At 40.5% G+C, this 27,330-nt stretch overlaps 1 protein-coding gene across 5 annotated transcripts in view; it reads left to right on the top strand.

Moving 5' to 3' along the window:
• LOC113167575 (kazrin) overlaps nucleotides 1-27,330 on the top strand; it is a 125,596-nt gene that overhangs the window by 38,303 nt on the left and 59,963 nt on the right. For 3 of the 5 annotated variants that reach the window (XM_026368318.1, XM_026368317.1, XM_026368319.1), the window contains one exon: nucleotides 4,943-5,132. In XM_026368318.1, the coding sequence (XP_026224103.1) occupies nucleotides 4,943-5,132 (190 nt within the window). Of the gene's footprint in view, nucleotides 1-4,524; nucleotides 5,133-25,984; nucleotides 26,003-27,330 lie in introns of those variants that run through there. The other 2 variants (XM_026368320.1, XM_026368321.1) reach the window with 2 other exon arrangements.

The following is a 27,330-nucleotide window of genomic DNA, read 5'->3' as shown; positions in this document are numbered from 1 at the left end:
ATCATTTTGTAACTCAATAAGGAATCAGGAAATATGTCCTATACCTTTAGTGAGTCAGGCCTGTGCCATGTGTAAAATACCTTATGCAGACATTCTGCAGTTAAAAGCCTTTTCTATAGATAACTCCAACTTTTTCCAACCTTTTTGTCAGTTTTATAATATATTATAAATATGACCCTCATAAATTATTTTATATGACCTCAATTTTCTTAGAGGTGGTCAACACACAACATGTGGTGGTCCTCATCACATAGACATTTAGTTAAAAAATAAATGGTAATAATCAAAATCTTTGACAAACTGGTGATGATCAGTTCTGTCATAGTTAAAAAAAAGGCAGAAAAAAAAACTTTGTTTAAGGTCTAGTGCAAAGAAGATAAATACTTTGCTTGTTAACTACAACAAATAAGAGTAGTTATAGTAGTGTAATGCTTTTTTACAAGAGAAATGTTTGTTAGACACAGTCACAGTTCTGTATTTCCAAAGCTTGATGGGAACACAAGAAGAAAATGTCGTTGAGAACATGAGACAAGGAAACATTTCTGACGGTTGTAACAAACGTTTATACATTTTCTGTAGGTTTTCTTTTTTACCACCATAGCTGAAATCCTTTTTCATTGTTGCCAGGCAACAAATACCATCCCAGTGACTACATGTGTGTCTTGACTGTTATTGCTTAGCAACAAAATTCCACCTCAGTAAGTAAAAAATTAAATCAGTCAGGCTTGAATACGGCTGTATACAGGCCTCAGTGCTGTAACTTTTTTTGCATGACTTAAGTTGAATCCAGTCACTTGGCTGCAAAAGGCCTCAGCTGTGGCACAATGAGGAATGGTCACAGAGCAGTGATCCCACTCCCCACTCTCTCTATTCATATGCTAATCCAAAACCCCAGCACACCAACTAATTACTGATCTTTAGGCAACCACTGGGTCCAGATTCACTTCACTGACCAGCAGACACATTCAAGAACTCATGAGAGAGATTTGAGCAACGGGTCATTTGTGTCCATGAAGGCATAGGGGAAATTTATAACACATGCCTTCATGTTTTGAGCGTAACTTACAATAAACCAGTAACTACTCTTGAGTTGTTAAGAGCAACAACACAAATCTCTTCTGCAATGAAAGTTTTCAAAACTCAGTTTTGGTAACAACCACTTTCTAATGCATGACACCTTGGTACAGCTATACAATTAGATCAGTTTTGGGGAAAGGTCAATTAGTTATTATTGAAAAGTTTCTCCTGAATCCATGGGAACCTACCCACAATGGGAAATATTGAGGTAAAAGGTAAAAGTGTCCACCATGCAGGATATCTAGGAGTGTTTTCACACCTACAGGTTTTAATCTGTTTAAATTGATCTTGCAAACCTCTGAACAACTGCACCTCTAAAAGTTAGTCGTCTGGATACTAACCATCTGGCGAACTCTGGCTTGGTCCTCCTGGTGGAAAACATATCAACCCAAAACAAGACCAAAAGCTATGAATTGCATGATTTTAGAACACTGGACTGTATGTAGACTTTAATTTCTTTAGTTTGTACACATACACATCGAGTTGTGAGGAGATGCAGTGCCTCACAGACATTTGGCCAGAGGACCGTGATATAAGTGATATAACGTAATAAACATGTCACAGAACCGTTAGCAACAAAATCCAGTCCACAATACAGGCTCTTCTTCGTATTCATGGATGTTCCTTCTTGGTATCTCTCAGTGGACTAGAACACAAAGGTGTGAAAGCGCTATACACCTGTCGAACAGCATAAACGAGTTATGAGTTAGATATATATATATAGATGTCAATAAATAGACTTTGATACCACAGAATCCTAATTACCCTGAAGGGTTCAAGAGACATTTGACACCTGGCAAGAGATGAATTTCATTAATGAACATGGAATGACTTTGGGATTATTAGCCCCCTAGTGAGTATGTGTGTGAACGAGTGTATGTGTGTGTGTGTCTCCGCCTGCCCTCCCCTGTGACTAATGTATCATAAGCAGCAGCGGGGTCGTCTATAAATAACGCCATGATGTTCATTTACTGAGCAAGAGGGGTGACTTGTGCCTGGGCAGATGGATGAAGGAGTTCACCGTGTGTTTGCAAGTTATGCCTTATCTCTTAGCTGGCATACTACACTGGGTGGCTGGTAGGTTTTATTTGAGACAATGATATGGACCTCACACACACGCATACACACACACACATGCTCACAGAGTGCCTAAGGTTACAATAACATTTTCTCAGAGTCCAACACAATCTCTCGCTACCCCGGCTTGTGCAGTGTGTGTTGCTTCATCTGTGCTGACCACATGCAGTATGGGTCGGGGTCTTAGTTCACGTAACCTTGGGAAACAACAACACAGCTGTACTTCTGAGTGAGTGGGCATGCTTTGACAGCTGACTGTCGAATAATAGCTAAGAAAGGCGGGATGGAGTTGGGGTATTGAGTGGGAGCTAAGGGATTTTTTTCTCAACCCCGAGGCCCTGAGACAACTGAACTGAGTAGTTAATTACGAGCATTTATTTTTACAACTAACAATTAGAGACTAGTGTCAAAATGGCTTTTCACAGCTGCAGGATTAGATACTGAGAGCATGACATCAGATTTAATGTCTTTTATAAAACAACATTTAGGGATGTTGCAGTATTGTGTATTTAACAGTTACACCCTCTTTTGTCATCTAGACGTCATGGGTTCACGCTCCCCTGCCGTGGGGAAGTTGGATGTGGATTTTCAAGTTGCCATCTGGCTGGTGGATGGGAAGAATTTCAGTTTGAACTCTGTGTTTAAAATTGAAATCTTGCTTTCAATTCCTAAATCTAGATTAATTGTTTTATTTTTGGCCGCTTGGGAGCAGCACGACAAGCTTTAAATGCATGTTTGACACATTTTGCGTGATTTATTACATTATAGCTGCTTATTTACTGAGCACATGTGGGACAACAGTGTCATACATTTGGAAATCCTGGAAATGTAGGTCTTGTATTTACTGTCCCTTTAACTCTGTTTTACTCTTTGCCAACTCCTGGAAAAACAACAACATTTTTACATAATTAATTCAGATGAATGCATCTGTAAGTATTTCTATATAGCGTTGCATATTCATGACTAAATAAGCAACATTTGAGGTTAATCATCCTTAAGATATTTAATGCATGCTTTGACGCGGCTTCTTGTTTGACAGGACTGTGTAGGTGTGATTGGGTTGGATTTAATTGACGTTGTTGTCTCCCTGGTAACATGAGTCCCATAGCTGTCATCCGACACTCAGATTCTCACGGTACTATATAGTGTTAAATCCTGCTTAGTGCATGGAAATATGTGAGATCATAATCATCTCCACCATAGCACAACCTCTTATAACCGGTGAGAAAAGCACAGACAAACGTGGAGTCACAAGAAGAGAAAAGCAGTGCACGGTAATCCTCTAGCACTGTTTATATTGGACACCTATTGACAAACATGTTCAGTGCCTGTCAGCTCAGCATTAAGATCAGCGTACGGCTTTTCTATCCATCTCTTATTTGATTCCTGTGCTATAGTTGACTTTTAGGAAGCAGTGTCTGAGCTTCAAAAACAAAAAAAGCAACGGCAGCAGATACATTACTTTCAACAATACCCCTTTGTGGTGATGCAGAGAGAGAAAGAAGCATTAATGTTTGATTTGCTGTCAACGATCGGCTTTATTCTGTAGGTAAACTAGTGACTGTCAAAGAGGGAGAAAGTAGAACAGAGAACAGATGCACGAAGCAGGTCCTTCAGAAAAAATGTGTAATTATAGAATAAAAAGCCTGGTTAGGAAAAATGAACGAGGAAAAAGTACAAACTTTCAATACCAGTGCGTAATTTAAGACTTAAAGGAGATAAACAAAACTGACAAATATAATGGGTTTTAACACTGTGCTCTGGACCATACCTGATAATTGAATCATTCTTCAATCTCTAATGATTTTGTGTGAATTGATTCATTCTTTAATCAACTAATCCATTTGACACTAGTTGTTTCTGGATCTCAAAATGGACCTTAACCAAACAAATAAGTCTTTTATGTTATATAGATTTTCTCAAACATTATAGCAGCATTAAAAAAAGCATTTGTATTGCTAGCGGAATATCACACTGTGATACTTTGACAAAAGGTATGTTTGCACAACTGTTATTGTTTTCTTCTTGCAAATACCTTTGTCAGACTAATGATTTCCTTCCCTTTGTCCACGAGTCCATGGTGGGAGGCACACGTAGGATGCACACAGAGAAAGGAAAAGCGGCAGTGTTTCACTGGACTCTGTTTTCACAGGGTTTAGGGAAATTGTGTGTCAGTTCACTCAAACACACAATCCCACAACCTTACAGCAGTGTCTCCTGGAGAAAGCTGCGCTGAGGACCTCTGACTTCCATGTGCTTATATGGTCTAGCTCACTCTGCAACCCCCCCCCGACTTTCGCTGCAGTGGTACAGTCCATTTAAAAAGGTGCTTGTCATCTCTCAATGCTCTGTGTCCTTTCAACAGTCAGCTGCGGGGAGCACATTTCGCAGGGGCAGTGCTGGCTCTATAACACACACACACAGACATACACACACACACACACACACACAAAGACACGCACACACAGGCACAGTCTCTCTCATGCTGTTGTGAAACTCTCAGACACACACAAAGGCATGCTCACACACTGACACACTTGCACCACACATAGACCATCTCCAAAGCGTACACTCTTCCTGCAGATACACACTTCCCTTGAGCCGGATGCCTCTCTTTAAAGGACAGGACAAATTGCTCTGAGGATTTTAATTTGGCTTTCCTGTAAAAAGGGAGCACGGACAGACAGATAAGGGAAAAAGGAGGGATTTATTTGGGGACACCTTCCTTCACAGGAAATGGTCAGCTTGTCAGCATGACACCTTGTCTGGATTCCCCTCTCCTCCTCAGGCAAAAATCCTGAAAATGATGGATGACAACAAGCAGTTGGCCCAGCGCATCGATGGTGCCATTCAGTCAGCCAGCCAGGAGGTAACCAACCTGCGGTCAGAGCTGAGCGCCACTAGTCGCAGGCTGGCGGAGCTTGGGGCAACGGACTCCTCTGCCAGCATGCTGGAGACCCTGCAGCACAACCACAATGGTAAGAGAGCTGCTCTGAGAGTAGAGTGAAACTGTGCTGTGTGCTGAGAGGCTATGAGCATGTGGAGAAGGATGAGTGCACTGATGCAGCTGTGTCAAATGTTGCAAGGTGTCAGTACGCTGTCTTACAATGAGTTGAAAAAGCCTCTGCAGACGACTTTATCCATCAGAATAACTGCACACTTGAGTCAGTCAGTGAGCGGATGAGTTGAACAAGACCGTTGAATTGTTTCTGTTGGCTTGTGTCCACTCTGTTCTCCCACAAATGTTCCTTCATGTTGAATAATTAACCTCCTGAACCTTTAAGAGGAGGGGGGTAGTGCTGCACTTTAGTCCGGGCAGAGTGGCTAAAGTTACAGCCTCTTTTCACTCTCGGGCACTCTGTGTGCTAGTTCATTCGGTTCTCCCTTAACTGGGCAATGGATCTGTGTCTCTTGAGGAGGAAGGGAAAGGGGGCAGGTTTTAGAGTTGCCGTGGGTTACTGTTACCAAGAGCTGTTTGAATGGCTGCCCAGTCTGTAAAATGCTGTCTTATGTGTGTGTGTGTGTGTTTGTGCTCCAGCTGCTTTCTTTCCCTTACACCAACTTTGACATGTGCATAGGTGACAGAGAATTTATGTCTGTATAGAAGCTTATGCACATGTGGGCACATGTGTTGCCATGTCCTTTCAAACACTGGGACATGCCTACTCTCTAACTCTTGCTGACTCCATAGCAGTCCGCTGGTACAATAAGCTTTTTGATAGGATAGGATGCACTCAGTCTTGAGTTTGGCAACAAACTGCTTTGAAACCACATCTCTCCTGCATACTTCCTAGATCAAGTTCAGCGATAGGACTGCTGTATTTCCTTTCTCTGACATTCACAAGGGAAAGGTGTTGGCTGGATTTTTTTTTAGAATGACACAGAGTTATTTAGTCCTCAGTTGACCTCTGTAAGGAGGAAAATGAGAACACGGGCTGCCTTACACAGCTGGTCAGGAACTGTTTGGTCGTGTGCCAACATTGTTTTCAATGGATTGCCCCTGTCGCTTCGTTTTTCAGTTATTTCTCTCGGCTTGTGTGTGTGTGTGTGTGCCTTGCAGTATCCCTTTAACCCTGGTGTAGGCTCACACTTATGCCGTTTCCATAGTAGTGTTTATGCATCGGTGTGACTGACGACAAGCATTCCTCCGAGAGGATTTGAGCACTGATGTCATTGTCCCTTGTAACTGCTTGTCTTCACAGCTGAAATGACGCCTAAGATGTGCACGCTCAGTGGTGGAATCACATTCAAGAAACTCACACTGACATCACCAAAGGCTGCAGAAAAAGAGTTGTCCATTCTTACAGTGTCTCCAATGTTACCGAAGTGAAAAAGCTGACACTTATCTGGAAGATCTCTGTCTAGATTGTCGTGAAATACGGTGCTAAGTGGTGCTGAGTGCCCCTCGTCTCAACATCAAAATCAACATGCGCATGTCCTTTTGATGCTGAAGATTACGGTTGCCGATTCCTGTCTCTGATCTTCCCACTGTCATTGTGTCACTGTCAATGAGTCTTTTTTTTTTTTGCTTCACACCTCCCCCTGCCTGTTCTCACTCCCCTCTTCTTCCTCCTCGCTGTTCTTTACAAGCCCAGGGTGTATAATGGAAACAGCTGGGGATAGGAGGATTAGGTAATATATTACCAGTAGCTGTGTTGGGAAGGGAGGTGCAAGCAAAGGGTCGCCGGTTCATTGCACATCCGGCGGAGTGGGAGTCCTGGGGGAAGCTGTGTCGGGGCTGCTACCTGGCACTTCACTACCAGCAGCACTAACCTTGCTATAAGGCTAGCTTACCTTAATTGCCTTTCTACTGCCTGGGGCTTTGCATTTGCATGTTGCTTCTATCACAGCAAGTGGAAAAGTTATGAATAAGCGAGGGTTCTTCATTTATTGTCTTTTTGTGGTGGTCTGCGGAGAGTTATAGTATTTGTTCACAGCTCTTTTTAAAACACATACATAGATCCAGCCTCCAACTCGCTTCCTCGAGCCATCTCAGACCTGGTTTAGCTCACTGGTATACTCATGTGGTAGTTTGTGAGCTTCCCACTGGACTTCCTGGACTACATATCGCTTTCTTGTAACACAATGGGGTTGCTTATATGGACAAATGCTGAGTAGCCTTAAAATTGACCGAAAACGTCTGCTGTGGCCTCAGTTTGTGCCGTTCTAAATTTCCAATCTGTATTGAAGAATCTCACGTCCAGCTTTATTCTTTTAAACTTATTATATTACTCATCCTGTCAGATATTTATCTGTGGTGACCTTTGCTGTCTTTAACTTTTATAAAGTTTGACTGATTGTGGTGATTTCAGATTTAGTCTATTTTTATATTGGTGCATGCATGTGGAAAATTCTTCAATCTGCAGTCTCTAGTTTTGTGAAACACAAATTATCAAACCAAATGTGTGCAAATTTAAATCTACTGTGTAACTAAAATGTTATCTTTTGTATTGTACACAGACCTTTAGACCCCACTGTATGATCCGTCATGATTTTGAGTGGTCTAGACATTTGACATTTTGAGACTACAAAAACATTATGTGATATTTTCCTTAAACCTAGAAACACCAGAAAGTTTAAAATCTGATTCACATGTATTTTGGTTCTGGCTGTGTTCAATGGGCTTTAAATAGTTAATTGTCCATGGCATCATTTTAGAGGACGGTCACTTTTGCATCTCATTTTGTTTTCTAACTTATTATGCAGAGTGCTTTATCATTTGGAGCCTCTATAGACACAACCATGGACCAAACTGAGAAGGCTGTAACATCAACATGTAATTTACCTTAATCAATTAGCCCCAATCACACAGTGATTTATAATCACTTTGTGTAGTGCTAAAGGTAAAATGTACCTTTTGTACAGTCTGACCTGTTTTTGTATACATAGGATTAAGTGATCGTAACATGATACAGTTTTCGGTCAGTTTACACACCACTGATATTACAGAGATTTGTGTTTTTATTTATGTATGCTGTATTATAACAAGTGAGTGTGAATTAATGTTGACATGACCAGAAAATGCTCATAAGAAAAACAGTATTGTTTATTTATTCAGCATTCAAATGTTAAGAGAGAAGGTCAGTCCTACTGCTTTTAATGACTCATCAATGCTTTAGTGGAGAGCGAGGGTATTTGAGTCGAGCATGGTTGGTCAACCATTCACAAGATTATTGACAACATTACCGCCTTAACACAAAGGGCATGCTTTTCTGTCTGAAGCTCATCAAAAGGCTTTGCACAGTGTCAGGGTAATTATTCAGTAAAACAAAGATTTTAACCTCCTGTTAATTAAAAATACCAAAATATATTAATCTTCAAGGAAGGGTTATCCTGAAGTTCAAGAATGAGTTAGGCCTATTATATCATTTAGTAAGGAGAATTTGCTTCTCCCTATACATCATTAATGAGCTGACAAGTTCTGCATGTTAAAATGTTTCTGCAACTGCAGTGAGGCGATGAGATGTTCTGTAATTCTGTTCACGAACATCCTCCTTGGCCATTGACATTAGATATTTAACAGGATTAAGATTATCGGGAGGCTATTTACCTGAAAAGTAGTTTCACCTCAGAGGTGGCGAGATGAGCAACCTAGCCATGACAAGATTACTTATGTTTAATACTGCTAACTAGTATTTAAACCGGAATGACAATAGCATGTGGTATTGGGTGTTTCTATTCTGTTTAACTTAAATTTCCTAAGCATCTTAAAGGATGGCCTACAGCTCTCTCAGACTGGTCCCACCTGAAGTCTCCAGAGCAGTACTGGGATTTGTTAATATAAGCTTTTGCAACTGAAAATGAGAGACTAAGCTTATCTTCAGCAGCTGTGTGGCACATCCCATAAGTCATGTGTCAGTAAAGGAAAATCTTTGCCTCCTATCTGTTCTTATGAACTACAGGCAGTTTGAGAATTGCCATAGAAATGCCCAAGATCCTGTGGGTCATAACCCCTTTCAGTTAGTGTATACATTTCTACTATAAATATACAGTAGTTTCTCATTGATCACATGTGACTACATCACTATTTGACATTGCAAACACCACAAAACAACATTTTTAGAAATCAAACAGTTTGTGTTATTCCTGACACAGTATGTTGAGAATTTTCTGAACTGTGCGACAACGTTTGATTGCTGCATCAAGTATTGGAGCACAAATCTAATTTCCACCATTGCTTTTTTATTGTTAAGTTGTGGGCCTGTCAGAATCCCAGCAGAGTCATTCAACTGTTCAACGTCTTCATAGATTACAGGTTTTTCCATGAATTGCTTTTCGGGCTGTCTTTTGTCTGCTCGACTGTTGTTGAGAAAACCTGACATTTTGCAACATGCCATTAGTTTCACCGCCTTTCATACTCCTTTTCACTGATTTAATGAAGAGGGATAGGTGTAAAGCTGCTGTCACTCAGAGAGGCATTGTGTGTAGTATGCTGGCTGTGTTACAAAAAAACAAACAGTAAAAAACATGAAAGATATAACCGGGTAATGTAGTCATAAAAGAGTGCAATGAATTACCTCAAGCTGTGAAAATGACATCAAATCTCATTAGAGTTTTTTGTCAATGGAGATGGCTTTTATCTGTGTATGGCTATGAGAAACTTAATGACTTGTGTGGGGGAAAATGATAGTGCTCCTCAGGTTTTCATGTTTATGGTACATTTTATTTGACAAAGTCATCCAACAGATGGTTACTCGTCAAAGCAGTCCTCAAAAGCGCAACAAAAACCAGAAGTGCCACAATTGCCTTTGGCAGACTCCATTTAACTCCTCTCCTGGCATCAACTGCAGTAACTTTCCTAATGAATTCCAACTTTAGAAGGAATCACCACCCACTAGAGTTTTATTTTGAATGAAACAAGCCATGTTGGTATAATTTAATAAGGATAAAACCTGAGCATGTGGTTAAGGGTAGTAATTACTAGCCTATAAAGCATCTTAATGAGTGATGTTAGTCTGAAACCATGTGCTTAAAGGTCATTCATTTACATGTACATGCAGTCATCAAACGAGCAGGAATTACACTAAATTACACTGATTACCATGAACTCTATGTTTAAAATATATGATGTGCTGTCTCCTACAAGTGTTTACCATATTCTGGGAGTGTATTTACAGCACTGCCAAACACACACCTCCATCTCTGTGGCCTTGTCACAAATTATTGAGCAGGGGAGAAACATGTTTTCCAGATAGTCATCAGCTACTAACAGGCTTTGACACATCAGCAGTGGCTTTGTTTGACATCATAACCTTAATACTAATTAACTCACCTCCCACTTATACAGGCATGCACACACACACTCTATTTATACCTGAATAGACAATTTCATGTCCTTCATTGCATTTAGGTAGGTTAGGCCTGTAGTGTAAATTTGATGTTTTGGGTTGGTCACCGGACTCACTAATGAGTTTGAGTGGCTCTTGGGTATGTGAATTTATGTTGCTCCGTGTCCTTCAGCCGGCTTTTCTTGAAAACTGATGCTAACAGCACTCTCATGAACAGTGGCAGATGGCATGAGCAAGTGTGCTCCGTAACCGGTGACATTGCACATATTCAGATGTCATGAAGTGCAATGCTGAGCTGTGCCATGCAAAACTAGAGGGAGAGGATGAGAAAAAAAGTTCTTTATTACAACTTATTGTAAATATCACTTCCCTACAGAAAGACATTTGACAGCATTTTGAATATTCTGTAGCTCCATGAAGGTCACAGGTCAGTGTCATAAATAGTACTCTATGTCGACAGACTACTGTGAACAATGATTATGACGCCTGTTAATCTGATGGAAAGCGTCATTATTATGTGATACTTGGTGGTTGGCATCATTGTTTTCATCCACTGAGATCCGCCATTAGCCTCTAGATGACCTTAATGTTATATCTTAGCCACAGGCCCCAGCTCAAGTATATTCAAACAGACATTTTCCTCACGATACAGAGGCAAGAATCTTTTGTAACCCTATTGCTGCCAGTTATCCAGTGATCACAGAAGAAATAAAATAGTAAATTAGAGCAGCTGAATATACAGTATGTGCCAGGCTATACTGCGGTTACATCAGTTGGGACTCTGGTGTAGAAATCTGCTCTGTGGAAGCTGATAGGTCTGCTCTGCAGCCCCAGAGAATGACTCCTAATAGGCTGAGATAGGAGATGAGGAAAGTGTATGCTGATCAGCATGCAGCCCCCCAGTGGTTTTTGAATGATGTGATGTGACGGGGACTTGGGGATGAGGAGGGGACGAAAGAGGTGGGGGGTGTCCGCTGCGGGGCTTCCTAAGATTTTGTCAGCAATTATTCACAATGAGGTGCAGACAGGCAATCGGCTGTGGCAGCAGCAATGATGAAATGACATTTCCTCTGTTCGTCTCACATTTCTGGAAGTGGTGGATTGAAGGGATGTGAGTTTTGCCTATTTCTGTCTTCTGTTCCATCTCTGTGAGGGCGATGTTGTGCACTAAGTGGGTTTGAAGTGCTGCAGCAGTCTGTGGAGACGGCGTAATTCTTGACGTCACCCTTTTACTTCATTTCTCTCTCGGCAAACTGAGAGACCTGCAAACTTCACTAACAAATACTTGTTAATATTTTGTACAGTACCATCTTACCAACCAGCAAGGAGATAATAATGACATTTCAGTGCAGAGCACTGTTCATCGTCAGGTCTCCTACTAGAGCAAGGTGTTAATTTTGGATCTTTGCTCGAGGGTTCATGGCATGTGCAACCCAAGATGATAAGGGTATTTTGGGAGCAGGTACAGCGAATAGAATTACTGCATAGCTCTGCAGAGGCATTGCCTTGCCTCAGAGCATTTTCAGACATATGCACTTGTCCTGGGTCAGACACACATCTCGCTATTGCTACTTAAGCGTTTACAGATAGAGCAGAATGCCAGATCAGCAATTTTGTAAAGCCTTTGCTCAATGTGTGAGACGGTTTCTACCACCTCAAAAGGCCCGGTCCAGGCAGCTGTGGAGGTTTTACAAAGTTTTGTGAAACGTTGCCCCAAATTGCTTTATTGCTCTTGGAAAAGGGCACAGGATGTTATGGTCTTGGTCTAAACCAATGACGCTGAATGTTTACAGACAAGGATCAGTGGGAGTGTAGAGGTACTCATGCACAACGGACACTAACTTAGCTAACATAGCTATTAAAGACATGAGAACACCATCATGTCCACCTCCCACATTTTGCACTTGACATGCTGCTTGGAATGATGCCCTTAGATCTTGCTGATGCTATTGTGCCTGGGTAAGTGATGTGTAAGTCTGTTGATTTAGGAAAGTCATATTGTTTTTTGCAAGTATTTACAAGTGAGGTTTTAGGACTTTTCAAAAAGTTTTTCTGTTTTACTTTTTAACTGTGATCATTGACACTTGTGATTATAATATGTAGCTGTGAGTAGCAGTGTTGCTAATTACAGTCAGACTGAGGTCATTGGGGGCAGAAAAATCATATAATTCATATTGGTATCAAATACAAGGCCTGATAACTTGCTAACTGATAATTATCCTATGAACAATAAGCATACACAGACTGTGTTTGTTCTAGTCAGTCAGGCTTGACTATTGTGAGTATGAGTGAACATCCAGCCTACAATTGTCCATCTATCAGCATGCAGGCTGTCCGGCCAGATGGTGCCTGCTGGATTGGAGACTCAGATTGGGCAAGCCTGGATGTCACTGTGGTGGCAGGTGGGGCCCACCATCGGGTTCCGCGATGCCCACTGGCACAGACGCAGCCGTCTCAGAGCTGCGCAATTGGGAAGGAATGGGCTGTCTTGAGCCATGTGTGTGCCAACCCTGACAAATTGGATAAAGCCTCCAGTGGATAGGAAGGGCAGCGCCAGTGTGAGGCCGACATATAAAGATGACTGGCACAGTGGGGTGGAGTGAGCAGAGGGTGGGAGGGGTGAGGGTGGCAGAGAGCAGATGTGTGTGCCATCACCACCGTGGCATCACGCTGAAGGAGAGGAAGCATTACTTACGTTAATAGCCACAAGCAGGCAGATGCACACATGCACGGAGGAGTGTGTGTGTGTGGAGGAACCTTCTATAACAAGGCTAAAAAATACCTGCCAGGGTGCAATATTTTACACATACACAATGGCTGTCTAGGGATGCTCTTCATTCTTTACCTCATTACTTCTTCACGTGTCATAAACCAATTTATTTGCGTTTCTGCATCTATTACCTCATATGAAAAATGACTTGAGAATCATATATTACCTGCTGAACATGCAGTGTCAGGTTAGCTGTGCTATTTTTTTTTTTTTTTGCAGTTACAAACTGTACAGTATACAGCTAACTGCAGAGAAACTAAATGTGATGCAGTTGTGCTCATAACACATCTGTTTACTTCAAAATCTACAAGGCTCCAAGCTCAATTTGATATTCTTACAACTCTCAGTTTAGGAATACGTTCTTTATTGCACTCTGTGTTTATTGCCATTATTGACAATGGTCATTGTCATATTCATAATCTGTGGCACTTGAGCTCTGTTTTCACTTCTCATACCGGTCCTAGCAAAAGCAGGTGTCTAACTGTCAAAGAAATTGCATTTGTGCATTGACTATACTGCATCATTGCATCAGGCCTTCATTAGCAAGCTACAGCAAAATTGTTTACACTAAATTCTTGCTACTTTTGCTGTCGCCTCATAAATGAGGGGACCAACTCAACCATTTCTCATCATTTCTAATGACTCGGGTTACCTGTTATTATATAAATATCTATTATCACATTTAATTTTATTGATTAGACGAGCACTGTAATACCTAACTTCCAGTATGTAACAACAACATTACACAGTAAGTAAGAAGATATTAGATGATATGTTGAAAGCAAACTGCAGCCTCTCATTAATTGACTGTAACTGCCACTGAATTGATTATCTGAACTGCTGGTCTGAGCAATGATGTCAGTGACTACAACATCCAACAGTGTTAGTTTAGGGTCAATGCATCTGAAGGCATCATTGGACTCTACTGAGCCTACACGACCCCTAGTCCTGGACTACATTTCCTTCACACTGAGGATTTGATGTCAACACAGTCTTTAGAAAGTAACTGTTGAAGGCTATAGAATCTTTATCAGCAGGAAGCTACACAGATGTGTAATCAATAGGCTGAGAAAGTCACTTTTGTTTGTAGGCAGTCACCCAAAGAAAGTCCCTAAACCAATGAAAATACTGTGAGTTTGTATACAGTGTGTATGTATGACATATTTTAGATGTTTATAACTTTTAACTCTAATGCTCATTTAGTTTTTTGTTTTTTTTATATGTTTAACATGTTTTGCACTGCCATGGATTTGGATTGGATCACAGCACTGTAAAACTGTGGGGGAAATGTGAGTGATTTAATAATTAGTTTATTCATTGCTGAGATTTCTGGCATTCAGCAATGCACATTCTGGCCCATACTCTTGTAAACAAACCCACACATTGGTTCATTTTCAACTACTCAGGGATGGAGGATGGTGCTACCAGCGTGACTGTTGGTGTAACACTTTTACCATAAGCCAAATTAGCTTATGGCAAAAAAAACAACAAAAAGAAATATGTTTTCGAATTTGACATATTTATTTTTACAAGATATTTCCGTTACATCTCTTATTTTAAATGATTAGGTTGCTCATAAGGTGACTGGAACATCAAGCAATGCAGATGCCTCTCACTGAAAGTTCTTCTAAAATGCTTTGGCATATTTGTACCACAGAAGTTTGTTCTTATCTGAGACATAACAAAGGGGCAGGTACTGCCAGGTGCTCTGTCACTCTAGCTAGAACTAGTCATGACACTTCATCTCTCTCGAGTGAAGAGGCTTTGTCTCATATCTTCCATCCAAACAAGTAGAGTTCAGCCAGAGTTCAAAAGGAAGTTGAGAGGGAAAGTGAGATTTTTTCTTCCCACTGTGTCAGTTACTCCTTACACCTTTTGGGTCTTGCTCTTCTGGCAAGACAAGTTGTTGGTTTGACAGCTGTTAGGTTGTGGATATGTGGGGGAGACATATTTCTTTCTACCAGCTTCTTTTTTGAAACAAGTGTGCTGTATAGGAGGGTTTGTCATCTTCCAAGGAGTATTAAGAGGGCTCTTTGACTCGGCGAGCCCCAGGAGAATTCTTTTACTCTTTTACCTTTTGCACCTGGCCCATGAAAAACCCAACGTGATATAGTTCTACACAAAAATATAACAGTAGTGCAGCAGGTGAACATTAGTAACATTCATTTTTAAACTGTGTGTTCCAGACGATAAGTTCACTGGAAAAATTATTGGCAGAAGTAATAATAATAATAATAAAGGTAACAGAATTAGGAACTCGTGCTAAAATCCTTTGCAGTAAATAACCTGAAATATGGAACCCATGAACATGAACAAGTCTAATCTGGTCTTTCTGTTGTTTGAGCATTTCCTGTGCTTCGCACCTTGTTTGTATCTATAAAGCATTTATTGACTAGACACTTCTCTCTCTTCTGAAGAGTGTTCTTGACTTGGCTAGATGTTGTAATAGCGTTCTTCTCCACCATACACAGAATTCTGCATTTTCGTCCTCTGTGGTCCTCCAGGCTTTTTGTTTCCTTGTTAATTCCTTCTTTTTCTTTTAAAACTGCTTTGGCCACTCCCAGTGTTTTTGCACTTTCTCTGATGGCTTTATTATGTTTACTGAGCCTAATGACGGCCTCCTTCACTTGCATAGAAACCTCTTTGGACCTCATGTTGCGAGTTCCAGTAAACAGCTACAAAATGCAAATGTAACACTTAGAACCACCTCTAGCCCTTTTATCTGCTCATTTAGTCATGGGGTAATGAGGGAATAGGCCAAACATAGCCATGGAACTGCTTTTTAGCCATTTATAAGCCCCCAGAAAATAGGGTGTGTGTGAAAATGGCTGTAACTGCTCAATGGTTAATACCATACTTTTGTCAGACCCCTTGCATTAAAGCAGAACGTCTTGACCTCACTCACATCTCAAGTGTTTAATTTCAAATTGTGGTGGTTTACAGAGGACAAATGCCAAACTTATCATCATCCCATTATTTATGGACCTAAGAAGTAGACAGGCAGGCACACACACCCTTTCACATACATGGCTTTTCCAGGTCATTTGTTTTGTTCAGTGAGTGATCCATATGCTCTGTGGCCATTAATTGATGCAGCTGACTGTGTAGGCAGGACTGAATTCTGGTACAGGCCATAAAGCACAGTGTTACAGCTTTTTGCTGTCAGAATCTACAAGGTCTTTAACTTGACAGGAAGTGGATGCCACCATTGAACAGATTCATGGATAATGTAGTGGATACAGGAAAAAAATGTACAGCTATTCTGCAATAATCTACCGGCTATAGTCTCCCCGCTGTGTAAAACTCTTGTATAGAAGTCAAATACTGTACTAAATACAGATACTTTAGCCTCATTTACTAAAACAGTTGTAGTTTATATTATAGTATGGGTTGGTTGTTTGGCAAGCTTACGTTATTACTTGAGTTGAATTTTAAATTTTGTTTGTGTCTCAGTGGTCAAACTTTTAAACTTCAGTCTAAAATTGAAATTGAATAGATTTAGACCTGACCAAACAAGAATACCAACTTTTTCCAGTAAGTTAGCATTCTTGCAGTATTGAATACTTGAGTTGTGCTGCCATCTAGCACTGGCTGCAAGTGTATAAAAGTAATTACAGTGCAGAAACTTCCCACAGAAGTTGGTGCAAGACATCTCGACATACAAAATTTTCTGTGAAGTCAAAATTATATAAATCAATTTAAGGAAATATGTTCTAAAACCTTGTACATCATGTACTGTTGTGATACTAAAGAGCTGCTTCAAACTGTGTTATACCTTGTTTATGGCATTGGCCTGTTCATGTTTGTATAACAGTATACAGTATATTTCAGAGATTGATGTCTGCATGCATCTGGATCCGAAGCAATAAGCTGTTTTTATTACAGTAACCTTTAACAACCAAACAACATCTTGACTTTTTTCCCAAAATCCAAAACCAGACCCTGCACACAAACTTTTTTTTGGACTCTCTTAAATTCGCTGATGAATTGCCAAAACCCTCAACCTCATAATGCCCCATAATTCTGCCGCTTGTAATGCGATCCATGTTTTATCATTTGCATTTCTTTCTTGAGAGCTGATACGGCTAGACACTTCTCTGTGGCAGGCGAAACAACTTGTGAGGAAGAATAAAGTCTCTTGCCTCACTGACAATCGATCTTTGTTGGGAGTGACGTACCAGCCTGTGCAGTGTCTGACTCCTTCCACAAAATTGACTTACATTAGGCGTAACGCTTCGATATTGCTCTGCTGCTCAGGGTGTCAGAAAACCATTCCCAGTCTTACTTTACAAAACAGTGATGTCAGTGTATCAATGATTCATTGAAAGCAATAATTCTGCTGTACACAGTGTCAATGTGGTTTAGAGTTTATGAAGAACAACAGAAAAGTAAAAACTTTGCTAAATAGGTTTTGCTTGCCTGGTTTACCAATTATGTGCATGTTTGTCTGAGAAGATTCTCAGGTGACCAAATCATGTAAAATAAAAAATGCTGTTCAGTTCTTGGAGACATTTCACTTTCCATTGAGAAGGCTTGATGTTCTGTGGCAGTCCAGTTGCCACTGAACAACATTTTTTTGGTATACGTGCATGTTTTTTATATTATTTAACATATTGGATGGTATTTTCTGTGTTTATGTATTATTTTCTTTACATTCAAGTGTAAAAACTAAAGTATATACTGTAAGTGTTTCCAAATATTTGGACATAACTATTTTAAGGTACATTTTCATTGTGTTTTACAAAAAGCTCGATAGCCATGTAAAGCACCTTTTAGACTCCCTAAACTCCGTGAAAACGTCACACTTTCTTTAGGCTGGTGAGGGTTTTGCCTTGCTGCCCCAGATCAAAGTGTTGCTTGAGGATTAAAGTCACTTTCTAACCAGGCTTTCCAATCCTGCAACGGCATTATCACAGCCACACGATCACACTATCAAAGCTCATGCCCATGCTTCAGTCTGCAGCAGCCCTTTTAAGATGTTAACGGCCCAACAAAATGAAGAGCCCACGATCATGCAGAGAAGCTTAATTGCGTGTTTTCGCTGTAGGTGTAGTTTTTCGTTCCTCCTTGTGGTTCTTCCTTTAGAGGCTCCACGACAGTGTCTGTGTAGGTGTAAGGTCCTGTACTAGTGCATGGCAGCATGGTTGCTGAGGGCACTGAAAGAAGAAATGTGAGTTTTCTCTAGTAATTAGGATTCTGCAGTGCCCATTGAGTGAGGCTGAGATGAGGAGAGCTGATGAGAGGAAAGTCAGGAGAGGGCCAGAAATAGATCAAAACCGAACTGGAGTCCAGAGCACTAGCGGGCACAGAGAGGGAAGGAATGTTGCCCCTGTAAGGCTGGACATGCTAAATTGAGCTGTGTGGCTGGATGGCAGAGAGGTGCCCAGAAGAATGGCAGCAATAATGAATGGACTAGCAGTCAAACGATGGAAAGTATTTAGGAATGCAGATAAAAGCAAGAAGGGGTCTTAGTTGTGATTGGAAAGGATGAAGATTAGAAAAACCCTCAAGCCTCAAGCAACTCTTTCCTCCTCCTGTTATCTCGCTTTAGTTTTGCTATTCTGAATGTGATTAGCAGCGAGATAAGAGGCTCAGGATTCTTCTATTTTCTGCTCCATTAGTCTGCCTCACTTCATGTGGTTGGTCTGTGTAAGTGGCCAAGTGGCTGGTTGTCCTCTCGCCTTCATCATCTTCCATCTGTTTTTCTGTTTTTTTTTTTTTTGTTTTTTTTTTTGATGAGCCGTAAATCTGCGAGTTGTGCTCTGCAAAGTTTGAGTGCCATTCAGTTTCTGGGGAGTTTGTGATGTGTTTGATTCTACCGAAGAATTAAAGATGTGAGCAAACATAAGCTGGATTGCTTAGGTACCAATTCCCTTTTCTGTAATTAGGATTCATCAAAGAAAGTCTGAAGTGAGTGGGCTGTGCATCCAATATATAAATAAGATGATTATAGCTTTTTGAAAATGTGACCCTCAGTTTAGGAAGTCCACTCTCCCATTCCATCCCTCAGCTTCCCTTCAAACAGACCATTAGTACCATGCTCGCTGCTCTGGAGCTGAAAGGATGAATGACATTTAAGAAACATCACCTTTAGTCATTCTTCTTCTTCATCTTCCTTGTTGTTTAACCTTTCCCTGTGTCTCTGTTCCTTCCTGTGCATATTCATTTCTCACTTCTCTCCTTTTCTCTTTTGCTTTTCTTTCTTCTTGTCCATCTGTTACTTACAAACAGCCTACAACTCGACTCTGTTAGTCTCTCTTTTGCATTTCTGTGCATCTGTGAGTGGAACGGATGCAAATAGAGCACAGTAGCAAAGTAGAACAGGCTACTTCATCTGGTAGCGAGCCTGGAAAGTTCCCAGTCAAGAGTACACCATCTCCATGGAGACAAAGGTAGAGATGCTGGCACTGGCTGCGCCTGGTGTTTGTGAAGGTCTTGGGTAAAGCAAACAAAGCCAAGGTCAGTGCCCCTAAGGGTCTTTTTCAGCATCTCAGACCACAGAGACACACCACAGTCTACGAGTGTGGATGTAGTGGGAGCTTTTTATGACTCACTGGACCACCCTCACTGTGGTTTACCACCCAACTCATTTTGGTTTGTTTTTTTTTTAAGTGCAAAGTTCTCCAACTTTCCATCCTTATTTTATTCTCTGTTAAATCCCAGGGTGAACTTTTCCAAATCTTTTTTATATTACTAAGGCACAGACCATAAGCTCTATACATCTCCATGCAGCCTCAGCCCTGCATATTTAATATGAACTTGTTTGTGTGTTCCTTTATTGGATGTAGCTTTAAGGTTCATACTTAGTCACATTTTTAGCACTACATTGTTATTTTTTTGTGCTGTTCAATTATCTCTTTCTCCTGCTGCAGCCCGTTGTTCTCTCTTGTCTTCCACCATGCCCCTCTGGGCCACCTCCATTTATTGTGCAATTTAATTATTAATGTTTTTAATTCTAGATGAGGGAACAAAGCTGCTGTGTTGTTTATTTATGCCATTGAGTTCTGAGTCATTCCCTCTCTTGCTGCCACACTTACTGCTGCAGAGTCACAAGTCATTACTAGCCGGCTAATTACATACCTGCCCACACACAGAGCACAGACATTTATTTTTGTCACATTTCATCATCACCACTGCCTGTCTTAGACTGTGAGCTCAGTGGGAACTTTGGGTCATATCAGGGACTGATGAGTGCAAAGCTAGTGTGTGTCTCAGACACATGACAACATAGTGGATAGTGTAAATTAGTGTATTTCAGCTATAGGGTAGAATTTAGCAAAAATAAACTTGCCTGTACAGCCTTGTGTCTTAGAAATCTTGTTCATGTGCTACTAATTTGCAGCAGCACGGTTTAAAACTAATGCTGCCTGACTTTGTTATTAACCACACAACAAGTAAACCTCTTTAAATCTGAAGTCACTAAATGTTCATTTTTCATTTCTTACAATATATCATGGCAATATCCTATGCCAGTGAAATGCTTGCTAGTAGCAACTAAAGCATAATTGTTAAATGGTTAGATTTAATTAAAGCTCTTGGTTAATGTTAGGGAACTAATTAAACTCATCATCTACTCGGAGCGCCCCCCTATGACTTCAGTGCATCACAATAACACATGGGATTCATAAATCTGCATTATGTTAAAATACTGTAATCAAAATTAAGCTAAACAATACATTCATTATGTCCATATGTGATTAAGCCTATATAACACATTAAACTTTACCAACTGAAAGCCCAATCTACAGTATGAAAACACTCTGTGCAGACATTTTGATTTTCAACACTCAAACTCTTACATTTGTCTTAGCAAAGAAAAACCTTTCATGGTTCATGCCTGAATTGAATGACATCAAACTGTAAATACATAGTAATACCTGATATACACACCACAACACAATAAAATCAGACAAAAAAACGTCCATGTTACGGTTTATTGTTTCTCCAACAGTCAAAATTCACACGTTGCTAACAAGCTGCAGCTTTTGGCTGCACATATAACTGTAATTCACATTATGTTCTGTGATGCTGTGTTTGTGCATAAATTGTGCAACCCACACGTGAAGAGTGTCAGACTCTGTCCCAGATGCAATAGGGCATATATCTAGCCATTAATTGGGGCGGAGGGCAAACCCATTGCAGATGGTATTTGCACTGTGTGATGAAGAGGATTTTCTGGGTTTACTGCAATCTGCAGTGCAGTTAATGGTGGAGAGGAGAGCCGAGGAGACAGGAAATTGGAAAAGAGAAACGGGGAGATGGAAAGCAAAGAGAGGGCTGAGAAAGAAAGTGACAAATATTCAGTGAGGAGATTGAAGGAAGGGATTCACCGAGAGCAAGAAGGGGAGTGAAACGCAGAGATGAGGATGACGTGAAACACACAAACAGATTGTGTGTAATCCCTTATACCTCTCTGTTTAGCTTTGTTTAGCTGTTTGTTTTCTTTTACAGTTGTGTGAGAATCTAATGAATTTTAGTTCAGATTCTGTTTAAGAAGGTAGAGTCATGTCAGGTACGGAGACCCAAGTCAGGACAAAGGCTAACCCCCACCCTCCACCCCCTCCATCCAGCGCATCCTATAATTACCACTGATAGAATCTCTCGGAAACTCATTCGACTTGCTAATGTGCAAAGTTAACTCGATGAACATCAAGCAATAATGCACCTATACCCTTCATCAGTCACCATTAAAACTGAGAGCTGGCCATTGCCTCTCGATACAGCCTTATTAGCGGCGGGATTTCTCAAGAAGATGGAGCACTCCGCATACAAAACCTGACAAGAAGCCTCAGTATCATGCTGAAAATCACAAAGAGTCGAGATTCAAAACTTAAACTAATTAATAAACTATTGTTAACTATTATTAATCCCACAGGAAAATGGTCCTTTTACCTGGTTAAACTTCACAGTACTGCTTTACTGTAAGGTTTTTGACCATGAGTTATTGCGACCATTTACTTGTACTTGTATAAGTTTGTTGTAAGTTAACGGTAAAGGTAGATACTGGAACTCTAGAGAGACACAGCTGCTTTAGATACAATATCCTCTGACATTTACATTTCATTTTCAGATATTTTAGAGCTATCAGGAAAACAGCAAGGATCCCTCAGTGGCACCCTTTTGTTCAGAGCTTCATGCATTTATAATACAAACATGCAAAATAAGACTCTAAGGATGCAGGGTTCAACCTGCCCCTCCCAGATCACCCATTTTCAGCACAGTTGCACAGTTGCACAGTTTCTTTTTTCTTTTTTTTTACATACAAAAAGATATTCAAATAGGCTTTTTTGTTGAACTAAACAATTATTTCCCCCCTGACTCACACATGCAGCCCACACAACATCCCACATATGCATCTCAGTACGTCATATAGGATGATCTTTTTCTGTTCTCTCTGCAGACAGCCAACATGATGAATGCCTTTCTATTTTATAGCTTTTGTTCTTTTCACATTTTCTCAAGACTCCACACTTATATGTGAATTTCATTTTTTATACTCCGGAGCTAAAGCTGTAATGTCAAAGTATACCGCAATCTGACAAAATTGCAGTATACAGTATACGGTACAATTTGATGGATATCGACCCTGAATGCTCTATCTACAGGGAAAAGCCATTAAATGCGGCAATGGTCCACAGAAAGCTTGAGAGACATGTTGAGACAAAATACCAGTGTGAGGTGGTGCTGTGAGAGAGACAGAAAAAAAAAAAACACAATGAAGGGAGGAGTTGTTTTCAAGACGCTCGGGAACCATTCAAACTCTCCATGCAGATTCTGCTGCAGATGTTAAAAGAATTTTAATGATGATTTCTCCTCCTCCTTCTTCTCTCCTTGGAAAGTACCACTGTAAATTGACGTAGTGTCCCAGTTTCACTGATGTTGATTATTGCTGTTTGTGTTTAAAATGTCAAATGTCAGCTGGGACAGCTGTCACTAACCAGTGTTAAATCCATGACTCAAACTCATGAGTGGTCAACGCCGTGCGGTTTGTGTTTTCAACAAACTTTGAATCTACTGTGTGAAAATCAAAGCTGGTTTAGATGTAAAAGGTTTCACTCTTAACTTTCACTCTTGTACACAAACATAAAGAAGCACCTGGAACATGAATACTTATATATAGGTATAATATAATTACTATGCATGTAGTATGTGTAGAATAATCATATAAAATGGCTGTAATAGATTGTTATGCCTCACAGCAGCACCTCACTATGGAGTAACAGAAGCACAATCACATCTCTCCTCTGCAAACATGATGGATCGTAAAACAGCCAGTGTCTAGAAAAACAAAGGCAGCGTTTATGCTCTTAGCTGCCCACTGTTCTTTTCTGTCATCTCTGGCATAAATCTCAGTCAAAGCATACAGAGTGCTTCCTCTAAGAGGGATGAGAAGGGTTATTTGTTTTACTTTGTGGTGCATCCACAGTAGGTGGCTAGTGGCGTTTTCACCTTGTCTTTGGGGAAGGATGTAGAGGCTGATGAAAGAGGACAGCAGAAAGACACTCAACATATTTGCATGTGTTGTGAAAGAATGTGCATTTTTGAGAACAGTGTCAGACTGGAAAATTCAAATGTGTAGGCCAATGATTAACCACTTTTCCTGTACTACATAGTTACTGCAAAACTATACACAACAATATAAGTAGCTACAGAAGAAAGACCTGGTAATTACTGAATTGTTTATGAGTAGTTCCTGCTTAACTCAGAATGAAGGACTAAATAGCAGAAAATATTGCAAGCTGTCGATTGCTGTCCATAATTGTTTTCGTACACAATAATTTCAGTTCTTCTGGGATTTGCTTTTTTTCTGCAACAACAAGATGAGTTCCCACAGTGTTTACTCTGTTGTCAGGTGTACTGTATGTCAAAGACTAGACTCAGAGACTAGTGTCTCTGTATGTCTCAGACAGACAGCTGTGTAAAATCTACATAGAACTGCGACTTGGGAGAAGAGCTGTTTTCCAGTAAGACTATGACCCCAAGTATAAACTCATAGCTACACAAAAACGGTTCAAAAGCAGCATTGTTACTGGTCTGGAGTGGCTGAGTCAAAGTCCAGACCTCAATCCAAATGGGACTTTGTGGCTGCACTAAAGGAGAGATGTTTACTCGTGATCACAGCACAATCTGACAGAGTTTGAGCAGATTTGAAAAGAGGAAACCAGAATAATTACAGTTTCCTGATGTGAAAAACTTTATTCACACAGGCTCAATGCCGTAAATGCCACAATAACTACATTTAAATACTGAATACTTATGCAAACACCTTTTGGCTTTCAGAGTCCACTTCGACACCATTACCTACTGCCAATGATGATACTACGTAACGGTCAACAGAGTTGACAATTAATGAAGTACATTTAATTAAGTACTGTTAAGTACAATTTTGAGGTACTTTTACATTACCAGGATATTGGAATGACTTTTACTCCACTACATGTATTTGACAGTCTATGGTTATTTTCTGTTCTGTGAGCACACAGTTCCATGCATTTGGAAAACAATGTTTCTTGATATTGCACAAGCCACTTTGTTTTGCATTTACCCCTCTCTCTGTTATCTGTCAGCACTATTTCTGCACCATGTAAACAAACTAGGCTTTGTGTTTCACATGAGACTGTAAGGCCTTCTAAAAGTTTCTTTTCTCAATTGCAGTATGTTGACACATTATAAGGTCATAAAATGCATCATGTTTAATATAATATAATTCTTCTGTGGACACTAGACTAAAATCTCTACTGAGTTTTGAACAAGCCATGTGTTTCTCTAACCCGGCATCTAACACTTACCTTCACTTATCTGCTACCATCTGCTGCGCCAGTTGACAAAATCTTTCCAAATATTTTAATGTGTTTAATTTATTAACAGATCTTCTTTGTCTAGATAGAGACCTCTTTGGGTCCGGTCATGGACCGGTATGACCTAGTTGATGATCATTGATATATAATAACACTGCTTTTGCCACTTTTAGGCCAGGACTATACTTGCTGTTAACTATGCAGACACATATGCAACATGGCACCCTTGCATATCCTGCATTGATTTGGTGCGTTGATTGTGCACATCATCAGAAATGTTTGCGGTATACGTGCAAGATGAAATCCCACGTATACCCAACCTTGACAGTATCAAACTCAACAACAGCTATGAAGAGTTGATTTGGCTGTAGTGTGCCCCGTTGTGGTAAATCCTCCAGACAAACACAAACTATGCAGCACAGTGTGTGATGTTGCCGTTATCTACACATACGCATTGGTGGACAACAAGTATTCCCCCACCTTTATGGGAATATTACTAAAGTCTTGTTTGATTCACTGATGGGTGCAGTCCACTTCATTGGCTGGAGGACTCATGAGATTGACATGTGCTGTGACATCTTTTAGACATTCTAAGGACCTTGTTGTATGGCTCTTAATGACCTCCATATAAAGCACAGTGTCTTGTGAGTGCTTTGTCTGCCTTGTGTGTGTGTTCATGCTGATCAGGGCGTGTCTTCACCAGTCACCAGGGGGCCAGTGCAAGGGTGCCTGGAATGGAGATGCATCTACACACACACACACTCAGGCTCACAGACAGATTAACAGGGTAAGCTGTGCCGCTCATCTGGGATAAATGCGGTCAGAGAGGGGAACAGCTGAGCAAACAGCTCTGGCAAGAGGCAGAGAGCAGAGTGGAGAGGTGGAGATGGAAGCAGGCATGATGGACTATTCATCCCGGTACAGTGCTGGCGACCGGCTGCCACGTTGGATATGCATCAGCCCTGAACCTGGAAGAATGGGGACCAAAGGAGGTAATGGCTACCAGACACAGATACTATACTTGGTTGCCAAGTGTGTGTGTGTGTGTGTGTGTGTGTGTGTTTTTTTCCTGGGGCAAACTGCAATGGGAATGGGAATAGTAAGAGCAAACTAGTTTGCTTTGCCCTGTAAGAAAGAAATAATTAGGCTGCCTGGGAAATCCCTCATCATAGTGTCAAATCACACACCAGTCAGGGTGACTTATTTCTCCCAGAGGAGCAGTTTACCCGGTTTCATCTTTTTTTTTTTTTGTGATACCATAAAGATAAGTGCTGTTAAAATTAGAAAAATTAACATTTTGCTCCTAAATAACAGAATCGTACACTACATAAAACAGAAACGAGTGTTTGAAGTGACATGATTTGGAGAGCCCCAGTTGTGGCACAGCAGCTAAGTGAGAGGAGTCATGTTTTAGATTAAACAGGAGCAGAGGTATTACGCTGTGATACGTACCCTTGTTGCACTGTACATTATGAGGCCAGATGGCATGATTGTGATTGTCAGTTATGAACCAATGAAACCAGTGTCATTAAAATCGCTAGATGCAATGTGCCAAATGAATGTTTCAGCTCTTTGTAATGAAGTAAAGAAATACAGTAACTGTTTAATTTGTCATAACCCGATTGACTGAGTTTATGGTACTACCACTTTGGTGTCACACACATTAGCCCATCCCTCATGTAACCACTCAGAAAAGTCTAAACTAATAGCTATGGCTCAGTGCAATTTAGGTTGGAAATTGAATTGTGACACTTAAAATCCACTTTAGTGTCAAGGCTTTCAGAGGTTGTCATCTCCCGGACCCATTCTGTTGCCCAACTCAATTTACTCACACTGAAACCTTCTTTTCACGGCCGCTACAGGCTTTAGGAATTACCAATTGAAATATGAAAGTGTGATCCTGCAGTCTCATTTTGGCACATTGACATTTCTAGGACGGAATTGTTGTCGTTGAACACGCTGGATAAAAACTACATGAGCGAAAAAACTTTGTCAAAGAAATACCTGCTTAAAAGAAAAGATGTCTCCAAAGGAACATTGACTTGAATGTCTGGAGACATCACGTTCCGTTTTCTGTCCTTAACTTTTGGCATGTAAAGAGTTTGTTTTGCCTGGTTTTCCGCCATTGTTGCCTTTCATGTCCAAAAAAGATTTGACGTCCAAAAACTGTTCTGTAGTTTCAGAGAAAGCCTTTGTCGCCTGCTCCTCGTGGTGTGTGAAAACACGGCACATACACACATTCTATTAAGTAAGACACCTGGGAGGTCTAAGCAACCTTTTGAACAACTTTCTGAGCAAGATGCAGGATGTTTTTTTGTGG

The sequence above is a fragment of the Anabas testudineus genome, chromosome 7 (genome assembly GCF_900324465.2).
Source record: "Anabas testudineus chromosome 7, fAnaTes1.2, whole genome shotgun sequence".
NCBI classification, from domain to species: Eukaryota; Metazoa; Chordata; class Actinopteri; order Anabantiformes; family Anabantidae; genus Anabas; species Anabas testudineus.
This window is presented reverse-complemented; position numbering and strand designations above follow the sequence as displayed.